The sequence below is a fragment of the Eptesicus fuscus genome, chromosome 5 (genome assembly GCF_027574615.1).
Source record: "Eptesicus fuscus isolate TK198812 chromosome 5, DD_ASM_mEF_20220401, whole genome shotgun sequence".
NCBI lineage: Eukaryota > Metazoa > Chordata > Mammalia > Chiroptera > Vespertilionidae > Eptesicus > Eptesicus fuscus.
This window is the reverse complement of record NC_072477.1, coordinates 58,315,000-58,339,836: the sequence shown is the minus strand read 5'-3', so window position 1 is coordinate 58,339,836 and position 24,837 is coordinate 58,315,000. Positions and strand designations below refer to the sequence as shown.

Below are 24,837 nucleotides of genomic sequence, written 5' to 3'. Positions count from 1 at the left end.
TACCCAAAGGAGGGTAATACTTAATTTCTAACGGTTCAATGTGAGGAGGATTTCCTTGCTGATAGGAAAGATCTTGGAAACAGGAAAGCATCAGGCAACTGGGTAGACATGGGAAGTAAGATATGGTATGGCATAGTCCATTCATAAATAGCTTTAGTTGAAAGCACTTCACTTACCATTGGCATGGAATTGAGGAAGGAGCTTATCACAGCCTATAGAACTCATAGCATTTTACACCTTGAATTCAGACTGGATTTTTCATTTATGAAAGCCCCACAGTTTCCCTGAAAATGCCATTGAAATATGCCAAGTTTCTGTTGCAAAATGGTAACCTAAAATACTTTCAATATATCCTAATTAGACAAAAACTATTATAAAGAAGAAGAAGAAGAGGCAGAGAACAAGAGGAGGAAAGAAAAGAAGGGGAGAAAGGGAAAGAGGAAGGGAGAAAAAAAAGAAGGAAGGAAGGGAGGGAGGGAAGAAAGCAGTTACATATGGAAAATGACAAATCAATCCTCAAATTTGAGATGCATAGATTAAGAAGAAAGACCCTCCCTGCAAATCTTATTTCAGGAAAGATTCGAGAACTTCTTGAGGTCATTTTCCAAAAAAAATATATCTAAGTCATATTCACCATTAAACAACAAACCCAGTTAATAAATACTTGGGTAAATGCCAATTGTCCCAGGAGATCATTGAGTATTAGGAAAAAGTGAGGGCTTGGAGTCCTGAATCTGAAAGGGGACACCACATTTTATTAGCTAAGTGACTTTGAGGGGGAAAATCTCTTAGTCCCCATCCGAAAAATGTAACTGATATTATCTACCAAGCAGATTTGTGAAGATCAGGTGAGATAAATGCATAAAAAGCATTAACATTGTACTTGATCATTAAATACCTTTTTCCTCCTCACCTGTTTGCTTTTGCCAAAATCTTTAGGGCACTCCTAACTAAAGTAAGAATAGTGGAAGGATCCAGTGTTTATGAAATTCAAATGTTTCATTTACAAACATTTGTATATGAATCATTTGGGGAGGTTGTTCAAATGCAGATTATGACTTAGTAGTTTTGTGGTGGGTCCTGAGATTCTGCATCTCTAACAAACTCCCAGGGAGGGCAAAGATGCTGGTCTAAGTCCTGTGGACCAACTTCAAGGAGCAAATGGCCTCTAAGAGTTTAGATACGCTTAAAAGAGAGGTTTCGCATATATTTTAAAAGGCTATGTAAATAATTCAATTCAATTAAATTAGTACAAATCCAAAAAAGTCCCATTTGTCTCCTATAGATTATGAGTCTTTGGAGATACTTGATTTCACCACTAGACCATGGACCTGCATCAGTGTCACAGGTGAAATACTGAAATGCCTGACACTTAGACTTAGACAACAAAAACAAAGTGTCCTGGACTCAGCTGAACATATTTTTCTAGATTTCTTCTCCTTCAATCCTTAGAAAAGTACATTGGATGAAAAGAAATATCATGCATTTTCAGTTTAAGCTCTGCCTAATAAAAAGACCGGATCAAGCATTAAATTGGAAAACAAAGAACCATGGAGGAAATTCAACAGGTATGTGGAGGCAAGGGGGAGCATGACACAGTGAAGAAAAGAAATGGGGGGAAGAGGGGGAAAATCCTTTCTTTTAAATGATAAAATGAAAAATACTGAATATTTTCACAGGCAATGCATATAAGACCTATATGGTTTCAGCATTTTATTTATAATTATTTGTTCATAAAACATAAATTCAGAACTATCCCCTAGTATCAAAATATTTTAAGTATTGATTTTTAATAGTTACATATATAAATTTATATTTGATTTATATAAAATTCAACTGCCTTTTATACTCAAAACATTCCATTTCAGTATATCCCAGAAGTACTTTTGAGTGAATTCATAATTTCATTCAGTCAGTTTAGGTTCATATGGGCTTAAGGTGACTGGCACTTGGCTTTTTGAGTAGCCAAATGGTTCCCCAAATCCAGACAGGGATTCAAGTGCAGTGGGAAAAAAAATGGAGTGGAGTTTCCAACTCCAGTTAGATCATTTTTATACTATATATATGCACATGGTAGTTTACCACTCATATTTTTCAAAGATATTTATCGCCATTAAAAATATATATTTATTGGGGGTGGGAGTAGCCGGGTAGGGGTTGATGGGGGAAAAAAGGAAACATACTAGTATGTAATACTTTAAACAACAACAACAACAAAATATATACTATGGTATATATATATATATATATATATATATATATATATATATATATATATATATATATATATATATATATATATATATATATATATATATCCAATTGAACAAATTAAAGAAAAGAATTCATCTCTTCTTAGAAAATTGTCCTTTAAATTCAAATATAGTAAAAATGTTAATTACTAGTTTAACATCACTCATTTTCATACATAATATTACAAATTCTTATACTGTCATTTCATTTATGCATATAAAATAATATCAAAATCCCAAGGGGATAGCAAGTTTCTGAGGAGGTGAAGACCTATCTCTATGCTTTTTTAAGTCTCTAAAGGCATTTAGCAAAATGATGAACACTTACTAATTATTCAATACAAGAGAGAGAAACCCATTTGGAAAAAAATACAAAATAATACATAGTGGAAAAGCAATTCTACTTATCAGAACAGAATATGAGCTGATAAATTGTTAGTAATTCACAACACAAACCAGTAATTTCTAGTACATACCTAGAGAAGTACTTTTGCCAAAGAAATATAGGCACTAGAATAAATACAAATCTTTCACATTTTATAGCACCATATCTACATGCAGTTTATTACTTTATCAGAGAGTAAAGGAGAAGAAAAAAATCAAACACTCCTTTAGCTTATTTTCTCACCTAGAAAAGTCTGAACAACGTTTCCTCTGCACAACATCATGAAGAAGTTCAGTCCATTTGTGCTTCTAACCTCAAAAATGTCTTGCTTAGAACAATGGCATTTTTGTGGCATTTGGTCTCCAAGAGTGTTTAAAATATCGCAACATGGGACTAAGTGGTTTGCAAAAATCATAGAAACATGACTTGGAAAGGAATCTTCAAATTTCAATTATTCATTCTGCTTCAATATAGAAGTTGTCTAAACCAGTTCTGTAACACATTAATTTTTTTAAAGGCTTCTGCTTTTTAGGATAGAGAGATATAATATAACATATTTAAACAAAAAAATGGGTTGGCAGCAAGAAGTTAATTATAGAATCGTGAAGTATAGTAGTTAAATCAATAGGATGTAATGATTAATGGCCCAGTGGCAACATGTAGGGAAGTATCTAGTGATGAGGCACATGGCTCTGTCTTTGACTATGTTGTACACAATATTTTCATTAATAACTTACATCAGTGATTCTTAATCCTGATTGCTCACTAGAATCACCTGGGGAGCTTAAAAATGCCTGAACTCCACCCTCAGAGCTTCCCTTTCTATTGACCCATTGGATCAGATATCAATAAAGATGTAGACGACATGCTCATTAAGTCCACATGTGACACGTTAATAAAAAGAAGATTTAATGACAGAATAAGTGCCTGTTGTGTGCCAAGTTCTATGATAAGTAAGATACAGATGAAAATGAGATTTAATGTGAGATTAATAGGAGTCAAAAAATCAACAAAATGCTAGTGCCATTTTAGGCTGTATTAATAATTCTACTTCAAGCTGGTCACATGACTTCCAAAATATTGTTTGACTTTGGAGCAACCCATGTTAAGAGGTTCTAGAAAAGCTGAAGCTCTTTGAAAAGAAAGAGAATTGCAGGTGATTGTCCTGGAGTTAGTCTACTCAGTGAACCCAAGTTTGATATTTTAAATACAAATTATCAACAACAACAACAAAAAGTCACGTAAAACAGGAGACATGTTGGCTCTGCTTTGGCCTCAGAAGAAATTCTACAATAACGGATAATAAAGCAAGAGAAGATTAATGTGGCTCAATTGATAGAAAAACTGTTTAAAATCAAAACTATCCAAAAACGGAAAAGGTCGCTTGGGGAGGCAGTGGTCTCCCCTCCTCTAGTGGAATATACACAGACTAGATAGGTAGTTGGTGAGAATTCTATAGAGAGAAGTGGATGGGAAAGTTCTAGAGCACGCATGTCAAACTCTCGGCCCACAACGAATATTTTTGCGGCCTAGCCACGTCATTAGTCTTGGACTGACTTGTTTGGTGTGCGTAACAGGAAATATTTTGCTTTCAGAGAACAAGAAAAATAGGTTTATTTGCATTATGCTTATTAATTTGTGCAGTTATTCAGTGTCTGGTAAGTTAATGTTCAAGAAAAAATATTCATTTTTATTAAAATGTTCTGTTATTTTATGTTACTGATTACTCATTTATTTCAGCCCTTTGTATTCAGCATGTCCCTATCGAAATAAACCTACATTTCTATGAAAATTGAAGCTTTTGTTTTTTGCAGCCCACAAACCTTGTTTATTTGGCCCATGTTAGCCTTTGAGTTTGACATGCTTGCTTGGATAATTCGCACTGAGAGTCCATCATGAACTGAGGCTAACTTAACAGTACCAGAGAAGGCAGTCAAGTTCTCTACAACACAACTCTTCTTCCCAGCACTTTTGGAATATTGGTGCAGAATGGTGTCACTAGCCGCAACACAGTCTACTTTGCACCTGGACAGCCACAGCTCTAAAAGCTTGCAAGCAAGGAGCAGGCATGAAACACAGGACAATGAAGGCTGCTAGAGAAGGCAAGACAAGGGGATCAGCAGCTGTAGGTATAGGTCACTGATCTGGATGTAAGAATCTGATTATTGTCCTTTGCTTAATTTTTCAGACTAGTTCTTCCCTGTTCAAGCCAGAACATTCTTACAAAGATGTTCACACATTCTTACAATGACAACCTTACCTACTTGCACACATACTGTATATACTAATACATTTATAGATGTGGCCCCTAGTCAACTCCTAGAATCATTCATAAAGTGTTTTCAAATTTAAATTTAATGCTTAAATAGCTCGCTTTTGTAAGGAACTGCATGGAAAGGCAGATATAAAATACAACAGTAATCTGAGTACTGGTTTTGTAATGGTGCACATGTTGAGGCTACATTTTTTAACAAGAATGATCTGATTAATCTTTCAACTACAAAATGTCAAATATGATAGTTACCATCTTTTAATAATATGATTCACAGAACCTAACTATTTGGTCCAGTAAAGAAAATTACAAAACAAGATTAAAAACCACTTTGAGACCGTTGGGGTTGGTGGTTTTTCTGTTAACTCTCAGTTGTTACTGAGCTTGCCCAACTTTATCCACATGGTTGATTTATGGATGACTCTCACAATCCACTTGCCAACCAAGAAATTTTCATTTGTCAGTCTCCCTTCACACAGGAAGTTGCTTTTCTTCCTGCTCTATCTTTTCATTCTCAGACTTAGTATAAACCTATTTCACTATAGCTAGGCTATAACACAGCACCAAAATTCTAACATCAAAGTTAGCTTATTAACTCTTCTAATTCCAATTATATATTGCTTATAAACTTTAATCTTCATATCATTGCAATGAAGAAAGTATAAGTAAAATAAATAAATAAGCCCCATCTGTGTGGATTTACTTGAAATTTACTTCACAAAGCAGATGAAATGAAACCAGTTATAGGTGTACTGAAATATCACAAGCCTGGAACAGGTAAATAAGAAACACTTGAGAGGTTTAGTTTAGCGAGATTTTTTAACTATCTTTCTTTTTAATTTATTTCCATTTTATTTGATGTTTCTGAATATTAAAACAGTCAAGATTCTTACACCAATTATCTCAAGTGAGACCATGCAAAGAAATGCAAGTATATATAACAATCAGCCCCCTTCAGGTTTGATGCTTTATACAACTGTGTGATCAACACTGGAAAACTAAATGGCATGAGTCTGGTTGGAAAATGTTCCCGCTTACCAAAAAAAAAAGGGGGGGGGGAAAGCCCAACAACATTCAGGATAGTTGCTGCTTTGTGTCTGCAAGTCAATTTGCAAACTCGTAATTTTATTGAGGAGGCACATGGGACTGAAAATTGTAGCTGTCCAATTTTATCCAACTAACCCCCAGAAAGCACAAATGACATTCCCAAACCTCTCTGGAGGGTTGAGATAGTAGACAGGTTTTATTATTTGTAGTAGGCCCATCTGTTTTGCCTGAAAATGTAGGCTTTTTCTCTAAACAAAAATAAATCCTTAGGGCCCTTCCTCTAATTTTGCTAGATGGAGTTCTAGAAGAATAGTGAAGAACCCCTCGTTTGAGATTTAAAGTGTGACAACAATAAATATTCCATTGCATTATACAAATTTCTGCTAATTGCATAGACTAAAGACAGTTGTTTGCTAAATGGCACTGAAGAAAACCTGAGTCGAGTGGCATTACTTCATCCAAATGTTTCTGACCCAAGAAAATTATACAATATTTATTGGCTCACTTTTAAGATATGGCTGACATCATATTTTATCAGTCAAATACATAGTCTAAGAGTTTATAAAATAAGTTCATGCATTGTTAACTCTCAGAATGTCATGTACAAGATACACACACACACACACACACACACACACACACACACACACACTGTGATTGCATTTCAGGTGGATACAGTGCTATATACAAAAACAATCCAGTTTCTCTGCTGTGGTATGTAATTTAAAGAAACTTCCAAGATTACTGAGGACAGTGAGGATTGATAGAAAGTGTCAATCTGTGGGATTTCAAATGTTCTCTTAAAAAAAAAAAACACAGAATACATAACCTCTGTATAAAGAAAAATATAAAAATTCCGGGTGATTGTGTTTGATCACACCACATAATTTAGAATGAAGTGTCATTGGTTCAATTACTCATTCCTTTGACAGCATTAATTTGTGAACTAATGTTTATATCTAGTTCAGCTGCATTTATGGCCCAAGATCTCATTTTTTAAAGTGGCACCAATTTTCCTCACATGTAACAGCACTCTATTTTTAGCAGCCAATTATATTTTTAAAGTTTAACAATTTAGAGAACAAATGTATAACTATATTTTCTACTTTATACTCATCAGTTACAATATTTATAAAAAGCTAATGTTTACATGCAGACTAACCTTGCCCTCACCCCCCCACACACACACACACATCTTATTCGAAGGTTTTCACTCCCACCTCATTTCCAGCCTGTTTGGGTGAAGTACGGGCATTTCAGACAAGATGCCTATGTATTCTAGAGAGGATTCTTGATTTTAATACGTATAAAGACAGTGTAAGACAAAATAATTCTCAGTTCTGGTGTGTTCCAGTGCCCCAACAGTTAGTTATATGATAAACAGTACCTACTGACAGCCTCTAAACGATGAGAAGTTCTAAAGATGCCCTAATAACCTAGGTAACAGCTGCTCAGCAAGAAGGCCTCTTTAACTGAGAAGCAGCCACCACTGACGGGCATTTGAGGTTAGACTCCAAACCTCGGTGTGGTTATCGGTAACCAGGAAGTTTAACTGAAGAGGTGTCACCAAATTCAAAAACTGAAAATATATTTTAAAAAGCTATTTACTTTGAGTGAAATTTGGTCCTCAGGTATTCTGTATAAAAAGAGGTTACGGATAAAGGGAACTGGCAACTGGCCGTGCTAACTCTAATTCCATGAATCCAGATTTCATAAGGTGAGGGATTTGCTACACGTTTTGTGCTTACAATACCTCCCTAAACATTGCCAACTCTATAAAGCTAAAATTTTGTATGAAAGGGCTATTGAGGAATAGGGGGATTATGCTAGTGACATCATACCAGCTGTGAAAATAGAGACAAATAAGTTGACAAATTCCTGAAAATAGCAAATTAAATCCTTTGTCAAAATAGTTATTGGACCATACAGAAATAGTCCAAATATGGAATTTATGAATTAAAATTGTGATCCTATGAAACTAGTTTTCAGACGGCTGGATTTCTTTAATACCAAGGATTATGTTTGTAAATTCCCACAACAGAAGAATTTGTTGAATATGATAAAGCTGTGAATGAGATAACAATTTAGAGGGGGTAAAACACAAGATTTTTTAACTATCTGAATGCGCCATTTTAGAACGTTTAGGAATAGGAATTCAGAAACTAAAACAAAAGATTAAAACAGATCAAACAAATTAAGAAAACAAGGAATCAGGCAACCGCTTAGCTAAAGAATAACACTCTTTAAATAAATCAGATGTCAAAAAGATAAAATGTTTATACTTTTAAACTCTTGAATCCAGAGTGAATTGGAGAGATGTCCAAAAATTATCTTTTCTCCTACAGCTAAATTATTTACAAAAAGATAAATAAAAACTGTCATATAGAACGTAGAATAATTTTCACATAACAGCACGCAAAACAGAAGGCATTTTCAATGTTTGCTAAAAAGCCACCGTTACTATGGTAATGCCCCAACACACACACGCACACACAAAGCAACAACCAACAACCAGAAACCCACAACTAATGCAAGTTACTGGCACTTTCCACAACTTAATTCCAACTTGTCACGCTGCTTGTCATCTGAGCTATTCAGTTGTTGCGTTATCAGGCCTTTTGGTGAGGATCTGCCGCATGCTGGCAGTGCAACTACACATGCAGCTCGTGAAGAAAAGAAAGAGAAACCCAGAGTTCCCATCAGGCTGGGGATTAAAGCAGGACTGGGGCGTGTCCCTGCATGTGGGTATCCCAAAAGTCTCCCAAAGAAAATACTTACTTTTACCTTTCCCTGGACGTTTGCCTACTTGGATAGGCAAAATATGCGAGACGAGTGATTCAAAAATGGTTCATTTCCCTGGGCCGGAAAGCTTCTATAGTATTTCTCTCCTTTTTATTACAAATTCTTAATTGAGTGGACTCTACCCTACTCTCTTCTTCCTTGCATTTCTTCCTGCCCTCTGACTTCCAAATCCCAACTTTTTAAAGAAAAATTAAAACTGTTTTCTTTAGAGGTTCTTTGGTTGCTTCCTGCTGACTTAAAGGTGTTTTTCCTTAGTTCTTAATCTCATGGGCACCAGGCGTCAGATACAGGGCTACCCAGCCCTGTTTCTTGAGAGGCTCCTTCCCCTAGGCCCGCGGTCGGCAAACTGCGGCTCGCGAGCCACATGCAGCTCTTTGGCCCCTTGAGTGTGGCTCTTCCACAAAATACCATGGCCTGGGCGAGTCTTTTTTTTTTTAATTGATTTTCTTACAGAGAGGAAGGAAGAGGGATAGAGAGTTTGAAACATCGATGAGAGAGAAACATCGATCAGCTGCCTCCTACACACCCTCTCTGGGGATGTGCCTGCAACCAAGGTACATGCCCTTGACCGGAATCGAACCTGGGACCCTTGAGTCCGCAGGCCGATGCTCTAGCCACTGAGCCAAACCAGTTAGGGCTGGGCGAGTCTATTTTGGAGAAGTGGCGTTAGAAGAAGTTTAAGTTTAAAAAATTTGGCTCTCAAAAGAAATTTCAATCATTGTACTGTTGATATTTGGCTCTGTTGACTAATAAGTTTGCTGACCACTGCCCTAGGCGCTCATCCCACTGGCTTCTCTTTGTTCTCAATCCTTGCTGCTCTCTGCTCATTTCTTGGGCTCCTTCCCTCCCAGTCTTCAACTGAGAGCTTCCACCCCAACACCCCACAATTCAGTCATCACTGCTTAACAAATTCTACTTTTCTCCCACCTTTAAGAACTTCCTTCCAGATATCTCTAGTCTGCAGCTCTAACTTCACCCAAGTTACATTCCATATTTACCTGGGCATTTCCATCTGAATATCTGTCTATTTCATTTGGAGGGCAATAAAATCCCTTTTCACTTTGTGACTCCTCAGCTCCTGAAAACTTATTACCTCGTATTTAAGCTCTTTTTTTAACATACTATAATCTGAGCCACAATTTCCTACGACACACACCTCACCACCAATTAGACTCCAGGACTTTGCTGTCGCTCCTTCCTAACTTTAGTGGTAAATAGAAAAACAAGGCTGGAATCATTTCCCATTTCCTCTGACAACACTTCCTCAAACACTTCCACTCACCTGGAGCCTTCATTTCCCTAACACAATTAGAATTTAGCATTGCCTTTGGATGATTACCTATGGTCAAGTTCTTTCTTGTTTGCTGGTTGCTCCTTGAAAATGGAGAGCACAATGTATATCCCTTCTCTTAATAGCCCCAGTAGCTCAACGCATTGCCAGTCTAAGCTGCTAACGGGGCCTGCTAATAGGGCCTGCTAACGTGTGAAGGGACCAATATTCTGCCACCCTGAATATGCTTTGGGGGATATTGATTTTAAGTGTTTGTTAAGAAACAAAGGACTCACAAAAGAACGTTGGACCTTTCCTCCTTTCTTGCCTAAGATTCAGACAGAGAAATCTGCTTTAGGAAGGAGATGTTAGGATGCTGCCTTAGCTTAACCTGAATTAAGTATGGTAAACAAGAGGGATTCAGGCAGGTGGGTGTCTGTTAGCTAGATACTCCCTGTGTCCCACTGTTTCTGAGTTGCCTCGCAAGGATTTTCCTGCCATGTGTGTTCAAATAGCCCGTTCTCACTTCTGAAATCTAATACCCCCTTCTTCCCCTTTGTCCAAAATGTCTTAGATACCCAATGTTGTTTCCTCACTATCTTCGGAATCTTCATGGAATGATCACGGTCTATGTGAATTCCCCATACGCATGTATTAAACTTGTTCTCCTGTTAACCTGTCTCTCTTAATTTGGTTATGGGCCCAGCCAGAAGAAGTTACGAGGTAGGAGGAAAAGTATCCATGTATTTTTAGCCCCCACACATGTACTTTAGGGCCCACCTCGTTTCCTCGTGTATTTTTATTCCCTTGAGCTTTATCTTCTTTTTGTACATTGCCTCAAAAACCACTTTGGAAAGTAAGTCAACAAACACACACATTGCTAGGCATACAGTAGGCACATTGTGAATATATCATTTTTTAATCATTTTTAGTTCTATAAAAAAAAAAGACAACCAATCATTAATTCACGCACACACACACAGGAACATACAGTTTTACTGTTATGCCACTCTGGTCCTAGAGAAACACGTTATCATAACGTGAGCCTAAAGAGGTCCAATCCAAGCTCACAGACCCGCAATGATGGTGGATCACATTTCTCTACTCCACTCTTAACCACTTATTCTGAGTCAAGAGAAAATAAAGGTGATTGTTGAAACATACAAAGTCCCATTTAACTAAATAGGAGGGAAATGTAGAAGAGAGTCTTGGTGATGTCATTGTCACACTATCTGCTGAGTCAGCTATGTTGTCTCACTGGGTGAACACTCTTTGAAAAACTCAATAGTCATTGTTCTATCGATCACAGCGCAGCTACAGGTTCCATCCAATAATCACAATATCAATAAGACATTCTAAGATAATAGGAATAAATTAAAGTGTTGGAATCTCAATTTTTGGATGGAAAACTATTTGGTTAAATTTTCACCAACTCACCCTAACTGGTTTGGCTCAGTGGATAGAGTGTCGGCCTGCAGACTGAAGGGTCCCAGGTTCGATTCCTGTCAAGGGCATGTACCTTGGTTGCAGGTACATCCCCAGTAGGGGGCGTGCAGGAGACAGCTGATAGATGTTTCTCTCTCACTGATATTTCTAACTCTCTATCCCTCTCCCTTCCTCTCTGTAAAAAAATCAATAAAATATTTTTTTTAAAAAATTTTCACCAACTCACATAAACCTGTACACTTCCTGGATAGGATCAATAATTAAGCTCAAGGGAAAAAAGAAAAAGAAAATCTTTAGAAACTTCACATCTACCTTTGTGCATGAAATACACTCAGATAAAAGTTATTAAGTGTTCAGCTTTACTGAAGTTTCTGAGTTTGAGGCTGGATAACTTTTTTATCACTCAAATGAGTTCATCTCCCTTCTCAAGTTCTATTAAGAATTTGAATGAGAGTAGAGTGTGCCTTTGCCTATGTGAGGAGAGAACAAGAACTAGTGGAAACCAATGATTTCTAACACCATTTCTTTCTTTTTGAATGAAGCCAGAAAACAGCTCTAATTAATCTAATACATTTTCAGACTATTTTCTTTTACATCAATACATTTTAATACAGCTACAACTATTTTCACTACTACCATTCACTTTGAACTCCTTTTAATAGGGATAATGAGTCTGGCTGCTTGGCCCACTCTAACATTTTTAATATTAACATATTTTAATACAATACTGTTTTCATTACTTCCATTATTCATTCCTATTATTAACCAAGAAACCTTTGAACTCCTTTATAATGAGAATAATAATTTTAGCACTTGGCTTGCTCTCCCTCCACTCTCCAATCCTACTTTGTTTTACACGTCTTGGCAGTCTGAAATTCCTCTTGTAATTTTATGTTTTCTACCTTCTAGTTTTCACAATATCATGTCTAACTCACCAATTAATTTCACTTAGAATCATTAACCTTTTCTTTTGTTTATGTTCTAAACGCTTTACCTTTTGAAAGCACTTTTAATAGTTTTTAAGCCTGTGCTATGTCCTATAATATACTTTGAAACTTTAGGCTTTGTTGTTAAATTAAGGTTCTCTAGGTACTGAAATATCTTACTTCGGCCTTCAAAGAGAAAAGTTTTCTTGGCCAGGCTTAGTGTTTGTGGAAATCACACCATTCATCTGAGCTTTGTGTAAATTTTTCACCCAAGTTCTCATCTACAAATGCTAAGGATAAGATTTAAGGTCATTCTTAGCCTCACATTTGTAACATTTTATATCACTTTTATCGGCCTTTGCCTCCAGAGTTTAAAAACTTTGCCAGTAGGTATGTGAGGGAAGGAGCAGAGATTTGGGAGACTTTTGGTTTGTTTATTTTTGTTGTTGTTCATTGTTTTTCAGGATTGGTCAAAAGAACAGCCTGGTATCATGGGGAAAAAAACCTTTGGATTCTGGTCACTATGAATTAGCATTCCAGCTTTGCCACCTCTTAGCTATGTGACCTCAGTTACTAAATGAAGCCCCATTTCATCTATCTGTTTGGTGGAAGATTAGCAATATGTGCAAAACACCTGGTACACAGCTGTGAGAATGGGAATCATTATTTGGCTGTGTGACTTTGAGCAAGCCACTTAACGGAGATCTCTGTGCCTCAATGTTTTCGTACATAAAAGTGAGACACTTATTTCATACATAAAAGTGAAATACTTCATAGAGTTGTGAGATTAAATAAGCTTAACATAGTAGAGTGCTTACAACCATGCCTTTTGTATGGTAATCACTATATATGTGTAAGCTATTCTTATCATCATCATCGCTAACTTTATTTTATTATTATCACTGTTAACATGTACTAAGAACATCAGGAAAATCTTCTCATCAAATGCTTTATTGAGTAAATAATCAATAAGTATCTCATTGAATTATTATCACTTCCATATAGCTTATTAAGTGGGGCAAGGAGGTGAAATAGCTACTACCACAATCACCAGTAATCTTCTTGTTTTAGGTACATTTGTTTCTCTATTCTTGCATCATCTGCATAATTTATCAGCAACTTTCATATCTTTAATATCACAGATTTGCTAATTTGGGGCATGTTACCTGCTGCAAAAAGTATACAATTTTAGCCAATTTCTCAGTATCTTCCTAACATTTTTATCACTGATAACTTACTTTAGCCAGTGCTTTACAGAAAATCTAAGATTTATTATGAGTATTTGCCCATAGCCATGTTAGGATTAAGAGAAAAATTCATATAAAATTTTTAACAGGTACATAGTAAGTATTAATATATTAGCTAGTCTTACTATTATCAAATATTTTATATAAATTATCTCACTTGATCCTTCAGTAAATAATCTTATGAGGAAAATTCCACATTTCAAGAAATAACTCTGATGCTCAGAGAAATAGACAAATCAAGATCACAAGTTAGGAAATAAGAAAGAGAGAAAGGATTCAAACTATGGTCTATCTTATCCCAAAACACTCTTTCCACTATCCTTGAGGGGCCTTTATCATTTCTCCTTTCACCTTTTTCATAATAAGTCTCAGTTTATTCCCATTTCCTTCTCAATCATTAGGTAGGAATATTACTTCTTCATTTTCTCACCACTCAGTAAATATAATCATTCAGGATCTGGAAACTTTCTCCTACATACAGCCTGAGTTGCTTAGAGAAAATCCTCCAAATGCCATTCATCATCCATCAGCCATTACCACCACTTCAATCATTAAGTACTACCATAGAGACCCATTTCATATTATTCCTGTGTATTCTAGTTGCCCAAATGGGCACCAAAGTGGACTAAGCATGAATTCTTGGGAAAGATATTTCATCTTCTTCGCATAATCATAAAAAAAAAAAACACTCAGTGCAAAATAGAAATAAGTGTATAAATATTACTAAGTTCTGTGTTTATGGAAACACTAGAGGCCCAGTGTATGAAATTCATGCACGGGTAGGGTCCCTAGCAGCTGCCGGCTGCCAGCCAGGGCCTTCCTTCAGTCCGTGCTGCCCCCTGGTGGTCAGTGCACGTCATAGCGAGTGATTGAACTCCCAGTCAGTGGAACTCCCAAGGGGACACTTTGCATATTAGGTTTTTATATATGTAGATAGATATGACACCTTGCTATTAAAATGGGCTAACAAAGAAAGTTTCTAGTGAAGTCTTAAAGTTCTAGAAGGCATCAATCCTACTGCCCTTAAGGTAAGGCCTTCCCAGCATGAGTATACTATGAGTATTTTACTCACTGCGTACTGGAACTTTTCATTGTATTCACGGTCATTAGCTTTTACTATCCGCTCCACTTCTAAAGAGAAAGAGAAATCAGGTATGAAATTAAATTTTCAACCCAAAGAAACATATAACTCATTAAACTAACATCTCTTAGGTTACTTTGAATTTCATCAAGGTTACAATAATTATTTCCTTTGAAATTTGAAGGGCATTGATTTTTTTTCCAGCCTAAATGTTGGAACATGTATTGGAAAGTCCAAAAATGGAAAGTTAAAATGTTTCTCATTGTCTTTCTGATGCCAGCCATAAAGCAAAACATTACGTGTCTCCAATTTCTACACACTTCAGCTACACAAAGACTCTTTCTCTTAACTTCAAGTAGTTCCTAAAGGAGAAGGAGCTGCTGAAATCAAATGCCACTCTGGGAAGGATTTTTTTTATTTTTATTTTATTTTTATTTTTTTTTTTTGCTACAAAGTCATAAAGTATAACATAGCCAAACAAAACAATCCTGAAACAGCCAGTGAAGTTGCTGACCTTATGGTCATGGAGTCAAAAGTGATATTTGTAAACCACCCAGGCTATTGAGGGGAACTCCACATCATCTGAAGACTGAGACCTGCCCTCAGCTGGATGTAGCCAAAAATAAAACCTCTTCTGAAAGCAAATGCAGAGTTCTGGCTCAAGATGGTGACATAGGAAGATCGTGTACTCACCTTCTCCCATGGACACACGGAATCTACAGCTATATATGAAAACATTTCCTCTCAGGGAAAAAAAAAAACTAAAAACTGCAAGAGCAACCCCTTTACATCAGGTAAACCACATCAAAGCTGGTAGGAGAGGCTGAGACACAATCTTACCATACACCCCACACCAACCCACAATCAGAAGGAAACTCAAAACTGGAGCTTCTTGAGGAGCAAAGGGTTCGAACTCCACACCAGAGCCCCTCAACTTTTAAAACTGGCAGCTGGGAGACAAGCTCCCAAAACATCTGGCTTTGAAGACCAGCGGGGCTCACACCCATGAGAGAAGGGTATTGCAGTGAATTGAGGGCTGGCTCTTAAAGGGCTCACATAGACTCACCCACCCCAGCGCCCAGCATAGAAACAGCCCTTTGAAAGTGCCCAGGTGATGTGAAAAGACTCACTTGCTGGTTTAAAGCACTGGCCTGAGGAGAGGTGTCTGCTGGGATATTCCCCAGGAGGGATGCTGGCGGGCCCATCTTCCTGTTCCACCTCTGCCTTACAAAAGCCAGCAGGTGCCATCTTTGTTTTCTCCCTTTTTTCTTTTTCTTTTCCTCCTTTTTTCTGTGTTCTTTTCTCCTTTTTTCTCTTTTCCTTTTCTTTCCTCTTTTTTTTCAATCTTCCTCTGCCTTACTCCAACCAGTGGGCACTATCTTCACGCACTAACCTCTGCCACTCACCAGAACACCAGTATCTCCTGGAGGGGAGCTTCTACACATGTCTGGTGCCCTGGTTTTTATGTCTTGTGACTTGGTTTCTGCAGCTGCCACCCAGGGGATGCCCCTTGATCACCTGGCTCTGGAGGCCAGGGGAGCTTTCGTTCCTGGGTCCTCTGGGGCTGTCAGAAATTCCGTTCCTAGCAGACTACCACCCTCAGGGCACTGAACAGATGGCAAACTGAAACAAACCTCCAGTCTTTCTGAGAAAGAGACCTATTTGCTTTCCATAGCTTTGGCCTGAGGGGCAGGCCCCTGGTTTGGCTCACTCATAGGGGCCCATGGAGGGGTTCATGAACGAAGGCTCATGAACGCAATCTTAGCACTCCTCTTCTGCCTCATTCCAGATCACCTGTATCTTCCAGAAAAGTCCTTCTATATTCTCTGGTGCCTTGATTTTTGTGGCTACTATCACGGAACACCTCTACATCCCCTAAAAGCAAAGGCAAACACAGGTACAAATAACAAAATAAAAGGAAAACAACCCCAAAGATTATGATAGTGCAGAAATTAAAATTTGTAAAGGGCAGGAAAAGATAGTGCCCCAGAAACAACAGCTGAGCATATTTTTGTAGTGCGGGTAGCAAGTTCTTGCTCCATATTTGCCAGGTCCAGCGTTGACAAAGGGTAATGAGGGAATAATGAAAGCTATGGGAAGAAGGTCGGCCAACTAATCACCAGATGTCAATGTTAGATTCTCATGGTTTAATGACCTGACCATCTCACATGTGAATACCTGAATCTTGCAGCTCTCTGCTTGGATAAGTGACAGGTGATAGAAAGTATGGGATAGGGATAAGAGTCTGAATTTAGAGTAGGTACAACAAGAGATAAAGAAGACTGGAGGTGGAAAGTAACTTAGAAGCACATATTAGGGGTGGGAAAAGGAAGACCAAGAGAAAAGAAAATATAAGCAGAGCTGAAAATAGAAGGGAAATGAGAAAGATGAGGAGATGAAGAGGGAGGGAAGGAAGAAAGGAACTTATCTTCGCACCCATCCCCTATATGCCAGGTACCATAAATTATAAGAACTGACTACATTTTCCCAAAAGTCCAAGGAGAATCTAAATGTCTCTATAGCCCCTGTGGCTCAAATTCCAAGTATGAAGTTCACCTCTGAGGAATGCTCCTGACAAATGACACTCTGTCTTTGGTTACAGTTGAGTTTCTACCATTTGAAGAGTATTTGTCTGTTTGACATCCACTTACATGGCTTCCTTCTTACCCAACTAAGGAAGTCAGTTCCCTATGATTGTTCATGTTTTTCAGTCTAGCTTACCTAACTGCTGATAAGAACAACATTGGATTGATGTCCACAGCTGATGACACCTGAGGGCCTTTCCCCTATGTGTACAACTCTGAAATCCAGAACCCGTCAGGAAGCAACCTCTTAACCGACCATATCCTGGAAGGTTAAGAACTTTGGCTATAAAAGCATCATCCCCTCTTTCTTGCTGATTCCCCAACAAAGGGCAAAATTATCAAAGCTCAAAATAGTATTTTGGAGAGTGAGGGGACTTAAAAGCTTTAAAAGCTATAATATACCCCTGTTTATATACCCCTACCTTAACTCAGATATAGTAAAACTGCTGACAGGAAAACAATGGGTATTAATATTAGGAAGGTGGGGGTGGGGTGCCTCTTCTGTATGGCAAAGGTTACCCTGGTCTACTGGCATCCTCTAAGTAATTTACAAATTAACTTTAGCTGCAAATCAAAAATTGGATATGCTAATTTGCATATTAATTGGCTTTAGTTCAGATCATATATATTTAGATGATGATCATTTTTATTTCATATTTATATGAAGCATATCCAAGTATAACATTTTATAGTTCTGCGTCTAATTTTACTCACTCCAAACACCAGAATCTTGACTCCTGTCCAGTGTCTCCATGTAACCACCCTCCCCAAGGGCTGAGATTAGCCCTTTCCCAAAGTAGCCAAAGAAGTAATTTCTATGTTAGGGAAGTGTGGATCCTCTTCTGAGTATCCTCATTGCTCTTGTCCCATGAGACCTTGTTAGAGCCAGGAAGTCTTCCTTTTGCTTCTAAATTCTTATTATTAAGTCTTCATCTTTGCTTCTGTACTTCCAGTAAGTATTGTCTTTCTGAACTGAGTTTTCATGCCTAAACCTGGCAGAAGATTTTCCAACCCTTCACTGAGCTCTGCAAAGTAAAGGCTTTGGTTCTAAATCCCTACAGTTTCCAGCCTTTAACCTGACTAAGATAGGCCTGAATTGTCTTTGCAGGAGTTGACATTCTTTCATGTGCTGACAGTGGGTGCTTCTTGGCAATAATTCATATCCTGCAAGAAGAGGAAGCTCAAAAGAAATCCCCCATAAACAACTCCCATTGAGAATTGCTCAGAGGTTCAATGACTTAATGCCTGATCTTTCATAGGCATCGTGATTTCCTTCCAGAAGTGAGAGTAATAAAAGCTAAGAATTCACCAAGGGATTTATGATTCACTAGTGTAAGCTCACTGCTGAACAACTGTTATCACTGCATTTGGTTCCCAAAAGGAGCAAAGTGATACACCACACAGATATACAATAAAGCGATGCAGCACATATTTAAAGTGGTGTAAAAGAGCTTCCCGTTCAAGATAGCAAACTGAGTATATCTTTCTACCTCCCTTTCCTTTCAGGTCCCACTAACATGACAGAAAACATGGTTTTTTTAAAAAAAAAAAAGAATAGAAACAAAACAGTGCTGGAAAATAAGAGTGGGGTTTAGTAGAGCTTCATAAATTTTAAAGAAAGTCTAGAAAATAGTATAGAAATAAGGATCAAGTTGGGGGGAAAAAAGATAGGAGCAGTTCTAACCAAAAAAATTAGAAGAGTGGGTCTTTCCAATGAAGCCCAGAAAAATTCCAAATTTAGTCAATAAATACAAAGATTGAGAGTGTGCTATGGCTAGGGCCGTGGTCAGCAAACTGCGGCTCGTGAGCCACATGCGGCTCTTTGGCCCCTTAAGTGTGGCTCTTCCACAAAATACCACGGCCTGGGCGAGTCTATTTTGAAGAAGTGGCGTTAGAAGAAGTTTAAGTTTAAAAAATTTGGCTCTCAAAAGAAATTTCAATCGTTGTACTGTTGATATTTGGCTCTGTTGACTAATGAGTTTGCTGACCACTGGGCTAGGGTGACAGTCCAGTTTATGCCTATTGTCTTGATGAAATAATAGGGTTCCCTTTTAATCTCAGAAGTGTCCTAGTTTGGAAAATAAATTATCTGATCACCTTAGTTTTGGAGCATCACCAGAATAATTAAATAATAATTAAGCCAGTTGGGCCACATACCTGCTTCCCTGCCCACTAAAGGAGTAGGCAACATGCCTGGAGAAGAAACCAGGATTGGGTGCCAGGTCTAAGAGAGAAGCAGTTCTGAACCTCCACGTCAGCTACAGCAGACTCAGGCCTTGGAAAGCCTGCCTCACTGCCGCAGCTGTGGGTTTGCCACATTGCTGGACTAACAACACACAGTGCTACAGACTGAAGGTTTATATCTCCCCCAAATTTGAAACTTAATCCCCAATGTATTGGAGGGACTTTGGAAGGTATTTAGGTCATGAGAGTGAAGCCCTCATGAATGGTGTCAGAGCTTTTTTGTAAGAGGCTCCCTTGCTCCTTTCATCGTGTGAGAACACAGCAAGAAGGTAACTGTCTACGAACCAAGAAGCAGACCCTCACCAGCCACTGAATCTGCTGATGCCTTAAGCTTGAACTCGCCAGACTCCAAACTGTGAGAAATAAATGCATGTTGTTTGTAAGCCAGTAAGTCTATGGTATTCTGTTATAGCAGCCAGAATGGACTAAGAAGCACCTCTCTGTGAACTGGCTACATCACTGGCTTTCCTATTTAAAAGGAGGGGCCTGGTAAGGATAAGGACCTTTGCAACTACACTAATCCATCCAGTCTTCCATTTGTAAATACAAGCCAGCAACCATAAGTCACCAGAAATCTGAGACAAACCTATAGCACAAAGGAAAAGGAAGAACCCAAGTGGAAGAGATAATAACAAAAACAAGTGGGGGAAGAGGGTTGTTTGTTTGTTTGTTTGTTTATTCTCATTAGTACCTTGAAGGATATTCAAGAAGACATGGCACCCATGAAACAAGAATAAGCTGATAGGAACAAAGAAAACAGAGAACAAGAAAGAGTTCTTGGAAGTTAAAATGTTTAATAGGCAAACTGTAAAATAATATTGAAGAAATCTCCTAAAATACATTCCAAAGTGACAAAGAGGAGGAAAATGTGAGAAGAAAACTTAGGAGAAGGGAACATAAACAATGACTGGGAGGAAATATTCAAATAAATAGAAGAAAATTTCCCTGCACCAGAGTCAGACATAACTCTTCAAAGTGAAAGGGTCAGCAAGTGCCAATCAAGATGAAAGAAAGTGGGCCCACAGTTCTGCGTAAAATTTTGAGTTCCAAAAACAAAGGCAAAACATTAAAAACTTCCAGAAGAAAAACAAATTGATTAGTCCCAGAGACATAAGAATCAGACCATGAAATTTCTCTTCTGCAACAAGGATGACAGAAGACATTGGACTGATGCCTTCCAGTTTTAAGGAAAAATCTTTTTGAACTTAGAATTCTATACCCAGACAAATAAGCAAGTGTGAAGGAGCAATAAAAAAAAATGTTTAGTCATGTAAGAGTATTTATATACAAGACCACCTCAAAAATAACTATTCAAGAAAATGCAACAGGAAAAACATTTATTTTAAATTATAAAAGTAAAGTGGAGTGGAAGCAAATATAGGTTTGATTTTAACAAAGTGTGAAGCCCATGGGGCAGGGTCCTCCCAGATGCCCCTTCCCTCTCCAGCTCTTCCCTCTCTTGTTAACGAGATTTGTGGAGAGACATAGGCATGGGAAGGAGGCTGGCTCCCAGTCTGTAGGGGTGGTGCTTGGGGTAAAGGGCTACGGGGGAGCAAAGGACAAGACCAGGGATGGTGTGGGAGAGTACAAGGACCATTTGCCAGAATCCACAGTTTTCTGATTCCAGAATGAATTGGGGTGGGGTGAGGGAAGCCTAAACCACAAGCAGCACCTGCCTCCTTTCCCCTTTCAGGGTTGTATTTCTAGGGGAGAAGAAGAGGGTAGCTTCACCAAGACAATGGCTCACTCACTCCTGGCCAAGGGAGCAGGGTGAAGAACAGGGGCTCCCCAGCAGATTTGGCGGGGGTAAGGAAGACCAAGATAAAACATCAAATAAGTTGTGTAAGAGTCCAGCTAAAGGCCAGGCCAGAGCTGGGCCAAGCTAGCGGAGGGGGCCTCTGCAGGCTGGAGGATCACTACTGCCCCACCACCAGCCTGGGAGCCAGATATTTTGCCAGGGCCTTGATTGCAACAGCTGCCTCCTCTGTCATGGTAGACAGCACTGTAATGGGAATCTCCTCCCCATGCTTCTGCTTAGTCTCCTTGCCAAGGTATAAGGTTCTCTGGCACCTCCCCACTGTGTTGGAGCCATGATAGATACCCATCCTGGATGCCAATCAGCTGGAAATCATTCCTTTTTATGTTGGGAACATCCATATTATGAGTTGACGGGCATATATCTTCATATTTCTTCTCAGTAAAGATGTCAGTATCAACCAGGTGAACCTTGGCATGGCCGTGCTTGCCAGTCTTGGAAGTGGACACCTCCACAATCTCACATGGCTGGCCTTTGAGCACCATAAAGCCATTCTTTCCTAATACTGAGCACTGCTTTGGGAAGGTAGCTGAGCCCCTGCATCTCCTGAGTCAAAATCCAAATCATCTGCCATTTTAAGAGGGTTTGATTCCAATTGGTGTAAATGCAATGGAGGCCTGGATCTTGAAGCAAGAGGCCCAAGATCTCCTTCCACCAAATCATCCATGTAAGCATATGTAAACTCATGACCTCTCCTTACCAATGGTGCCTCCGTAAAATAATGCCACTTTGTGCTGCCATTATTAAGTGAGAAAATGTATTTTGTAAACAGAAAAATATCAGAAAACTTTATTTAATAGCAAATAGCTGAAAAATGGATAGTCCGTCTTAGAGTTGGTTATATTATTATTTCCCAAAAGGGTCTGAAGTAATTTTCTGAATATTTTTAGTGGAAACTGGCAAATCCCTATTGATTCTATTCCAGGTCCTTTAAGACAACACCCAACTCTTAATCTGGGCTCTTCTCCCACATAACATAATAAATTAAATATTACCCAGCTTCCACCTCCAGTGGGCAAGAGAAGACTAGTCATTTACATCTTTTTTATTAGTTTGTCTGTGAACAATTCATAACACCTCAGTATCTAAGACTAGTTAGTGAATGCAGCAGCTCTGTTAACAAGATCAAAAATAAGAGGAAGATTTAGGAGGCTTCCATTGGACCTGTGAGTAATTGCAGCAACTATGAGTCTGTAGTTAGCAAACATGACTCTTTGTTCAATCAACACCGGAGGATTTTGTCCTTTACCAAATGTGGCTTAGGAGACAGCCTTCAGGCAATTGGCTTTAGATCCCCAAAATCATGAAATGATGAAACACCATGGATAAATTGGGGTCCCTGTATAAAACCCTGATGGCATGGACTGACACTTGCTCAGTAAGGTGGGTCCCCATCCAAAAGCCGAAGAATGTCCCTATGTCCACACATGGGGTATCATTTGGGTTTTGTTGGTGGTGGTGGCTTTTTGGGTTGGGTCAGATCTCAGAAAAATTCCCTTGAGCCAAATCAATAACTTAAGCTTTTTCCTTTCTTAATTTTCTTTCATTCTTCACAATCTGGCCTGTGTGCTTGGGAGCCAAACCAATTCATTAAAGACATGAGGAAAGAACAATGAGTAGGGAGAGCTTTGAAGAAAATAATTCAGTCTCCAAGATTTCCTGGTTCGACTCCAAGCGCACACTCTAATACAAATGAAAAAGATGTGTCCCAAATCGGGGTTTCCTATTGAAATGCAGTGGTGACCTGCAGCTGGTGGGACTTACTGACATTTAAGCAGCAAACTAAGGAGAATCAAGGCAAAAAAGAAAATCTTGCCACAATTTTTTTTATTCTTGTCCTCAGGAAAAAAATGCTTGGAAACAAAGTTAGAGGATTCAAATAAATAATAAAGGGCCTTGGGTTTGTTTTCCTCTAGACTGAGCCAGTTTGCTCATCAGGTCCAGATAGTTGGAAATTTTGATTTATTGGGAGCTTTATGCCTCCCAAGGTTACTATATCTTCTCAAAGAAATGTAAAATTTTTTATGGATTCATTCTCCTTCCAGTATACATAAATTGTATTATACCAGTTACAAGTAAAATCAGTAAAATGTTCATACAGTAAGCTGTGGCATGTGGCTTTCTAAGCATAGATTCACAACTGGAGACTTAAGACTTACTGCAACATGATGATGATGATGAGGAGGAGGAGGAGTAGGAGGATGATAATAATAATAAGAGCTAACTTTTATTGAGCATTTGTTAAAAGCTAGATACTATATGAATTATTTCATGTGCATTATTTCATCAATCTTCAAAGCAGACCTATTATGTACATACTATTATGATCCTCAATTTACAGATGAAAAAAAATACCTAGGAAGATTATGCAGTAGGATCAGAATTCAAACGCCAAACTGCCTCCCTTGTAAAGGAAGCTTAAAATAAATTCTGTATATAAAGAGATGGCTGGTGGTACTGTGCAGGGATTACTGGAAAATGCAAATTAGTGAGGGCCTGTGTCCAGAGATCAAGGAGAGAGAAAAGAAGCCTTTCTCATAGAATGCAATAATCCAGAATGTCCTTCAAATCACATGCCCCCTCCCAGTTCACCTTGTGACCCTGTGACCTCTTACATTCTATCGCTTCTAAGCTTCTCTATTTCACCTTGGAGGCCTTCCTAGAAAACCCGTCTGCCCTCGCCTTGGAGCCTTTGGGCAGTCCTTGCTGAGAATACTCTCCTAAACCCCGCTTCAAAAGTTATATTCTTTAAATTTATTCTTTTTTGTTTGTTAACCTCCTGAGAATATTTTTTCCATTGATTTTTAGAGAGAGTGGAAAGGAGGGGGAAAGAAAGAGGAAAAAAGAAAGAGGGAGATATTGATTGGTTGCCTCCTGCAAGAGCCCCGACTGTAGCCAGGGATCAAACCTACAACCCAGGTATGTACCCTTAACGCAGTGGTTCTCAACCTTTCTAATGCCACGACCCTTTAATACAGTCCCTCATGTTGTGGTGACCCCCAACCATAAAATTATTTTCTTTGCTACTTCATAACTGTAATTTTGCTACTCTTATGAATCGTAATGTAAATAGCTGTGTTTTCCGATGGTCTTAGGTGACCCTGCTAGCGGTTCTCAACCTGTGGGTCCCGACCCACAGGTTGAGAACCGCTGCTGTAGAGCCTAAGACCATCAGAAAACACAGATATTTACATTATGATTCATTAACAGTAGCAAAATTACAGTTATGAAGTAGCAACGAAGATAATTTTATGGTTGGGGGTCACCACCCCTGAGGAACTGTATTAAAGGGTCGCGGCATTAGAAAGGTTGAGAACGACTGCCTTAATGGGAAATGGAGCCCACGACCCTTTGTGCATGGGCCAATGCTCTATCCATTGAGCAACACCAGCCAGGGCAAAACTTACATTCTTTTACTATTTAATTATCTATAGGGAAAATTGCATTTTTATTGACTGGGCCAG

General features: G+C 38.5%; 1 protein-coding gene and 1 pseudogene across 1 annotated transcript in view; both read right to left on the bottom strand.

Moving 5' to 3' along the window:
• Positions 1–24,837, bottom strand: part of ATP8B4 (ATPase phospholipid transporting 8B4 (putative)) — a 219,869-nt gene that overhangs the window by 177,465 nt on the left and 17,567 nt on the right. Inside the window, exon 4 of the mRNA XM_028147700.2 lies at positions 14,720–14,778. Coding sequence (XP_028003501.2) covers positions 14,720–14,778 — 59 coding nt within the window. The remainder of the gene's footprint in view (positions 1–14,719; positions 14,779–24,837) is intronic.
• On the bottom strand, positions 21,474–21,965 carry LOC103287551 (eukaryotic translation initiation factor 5A-1-like; annotated as a pseudogene).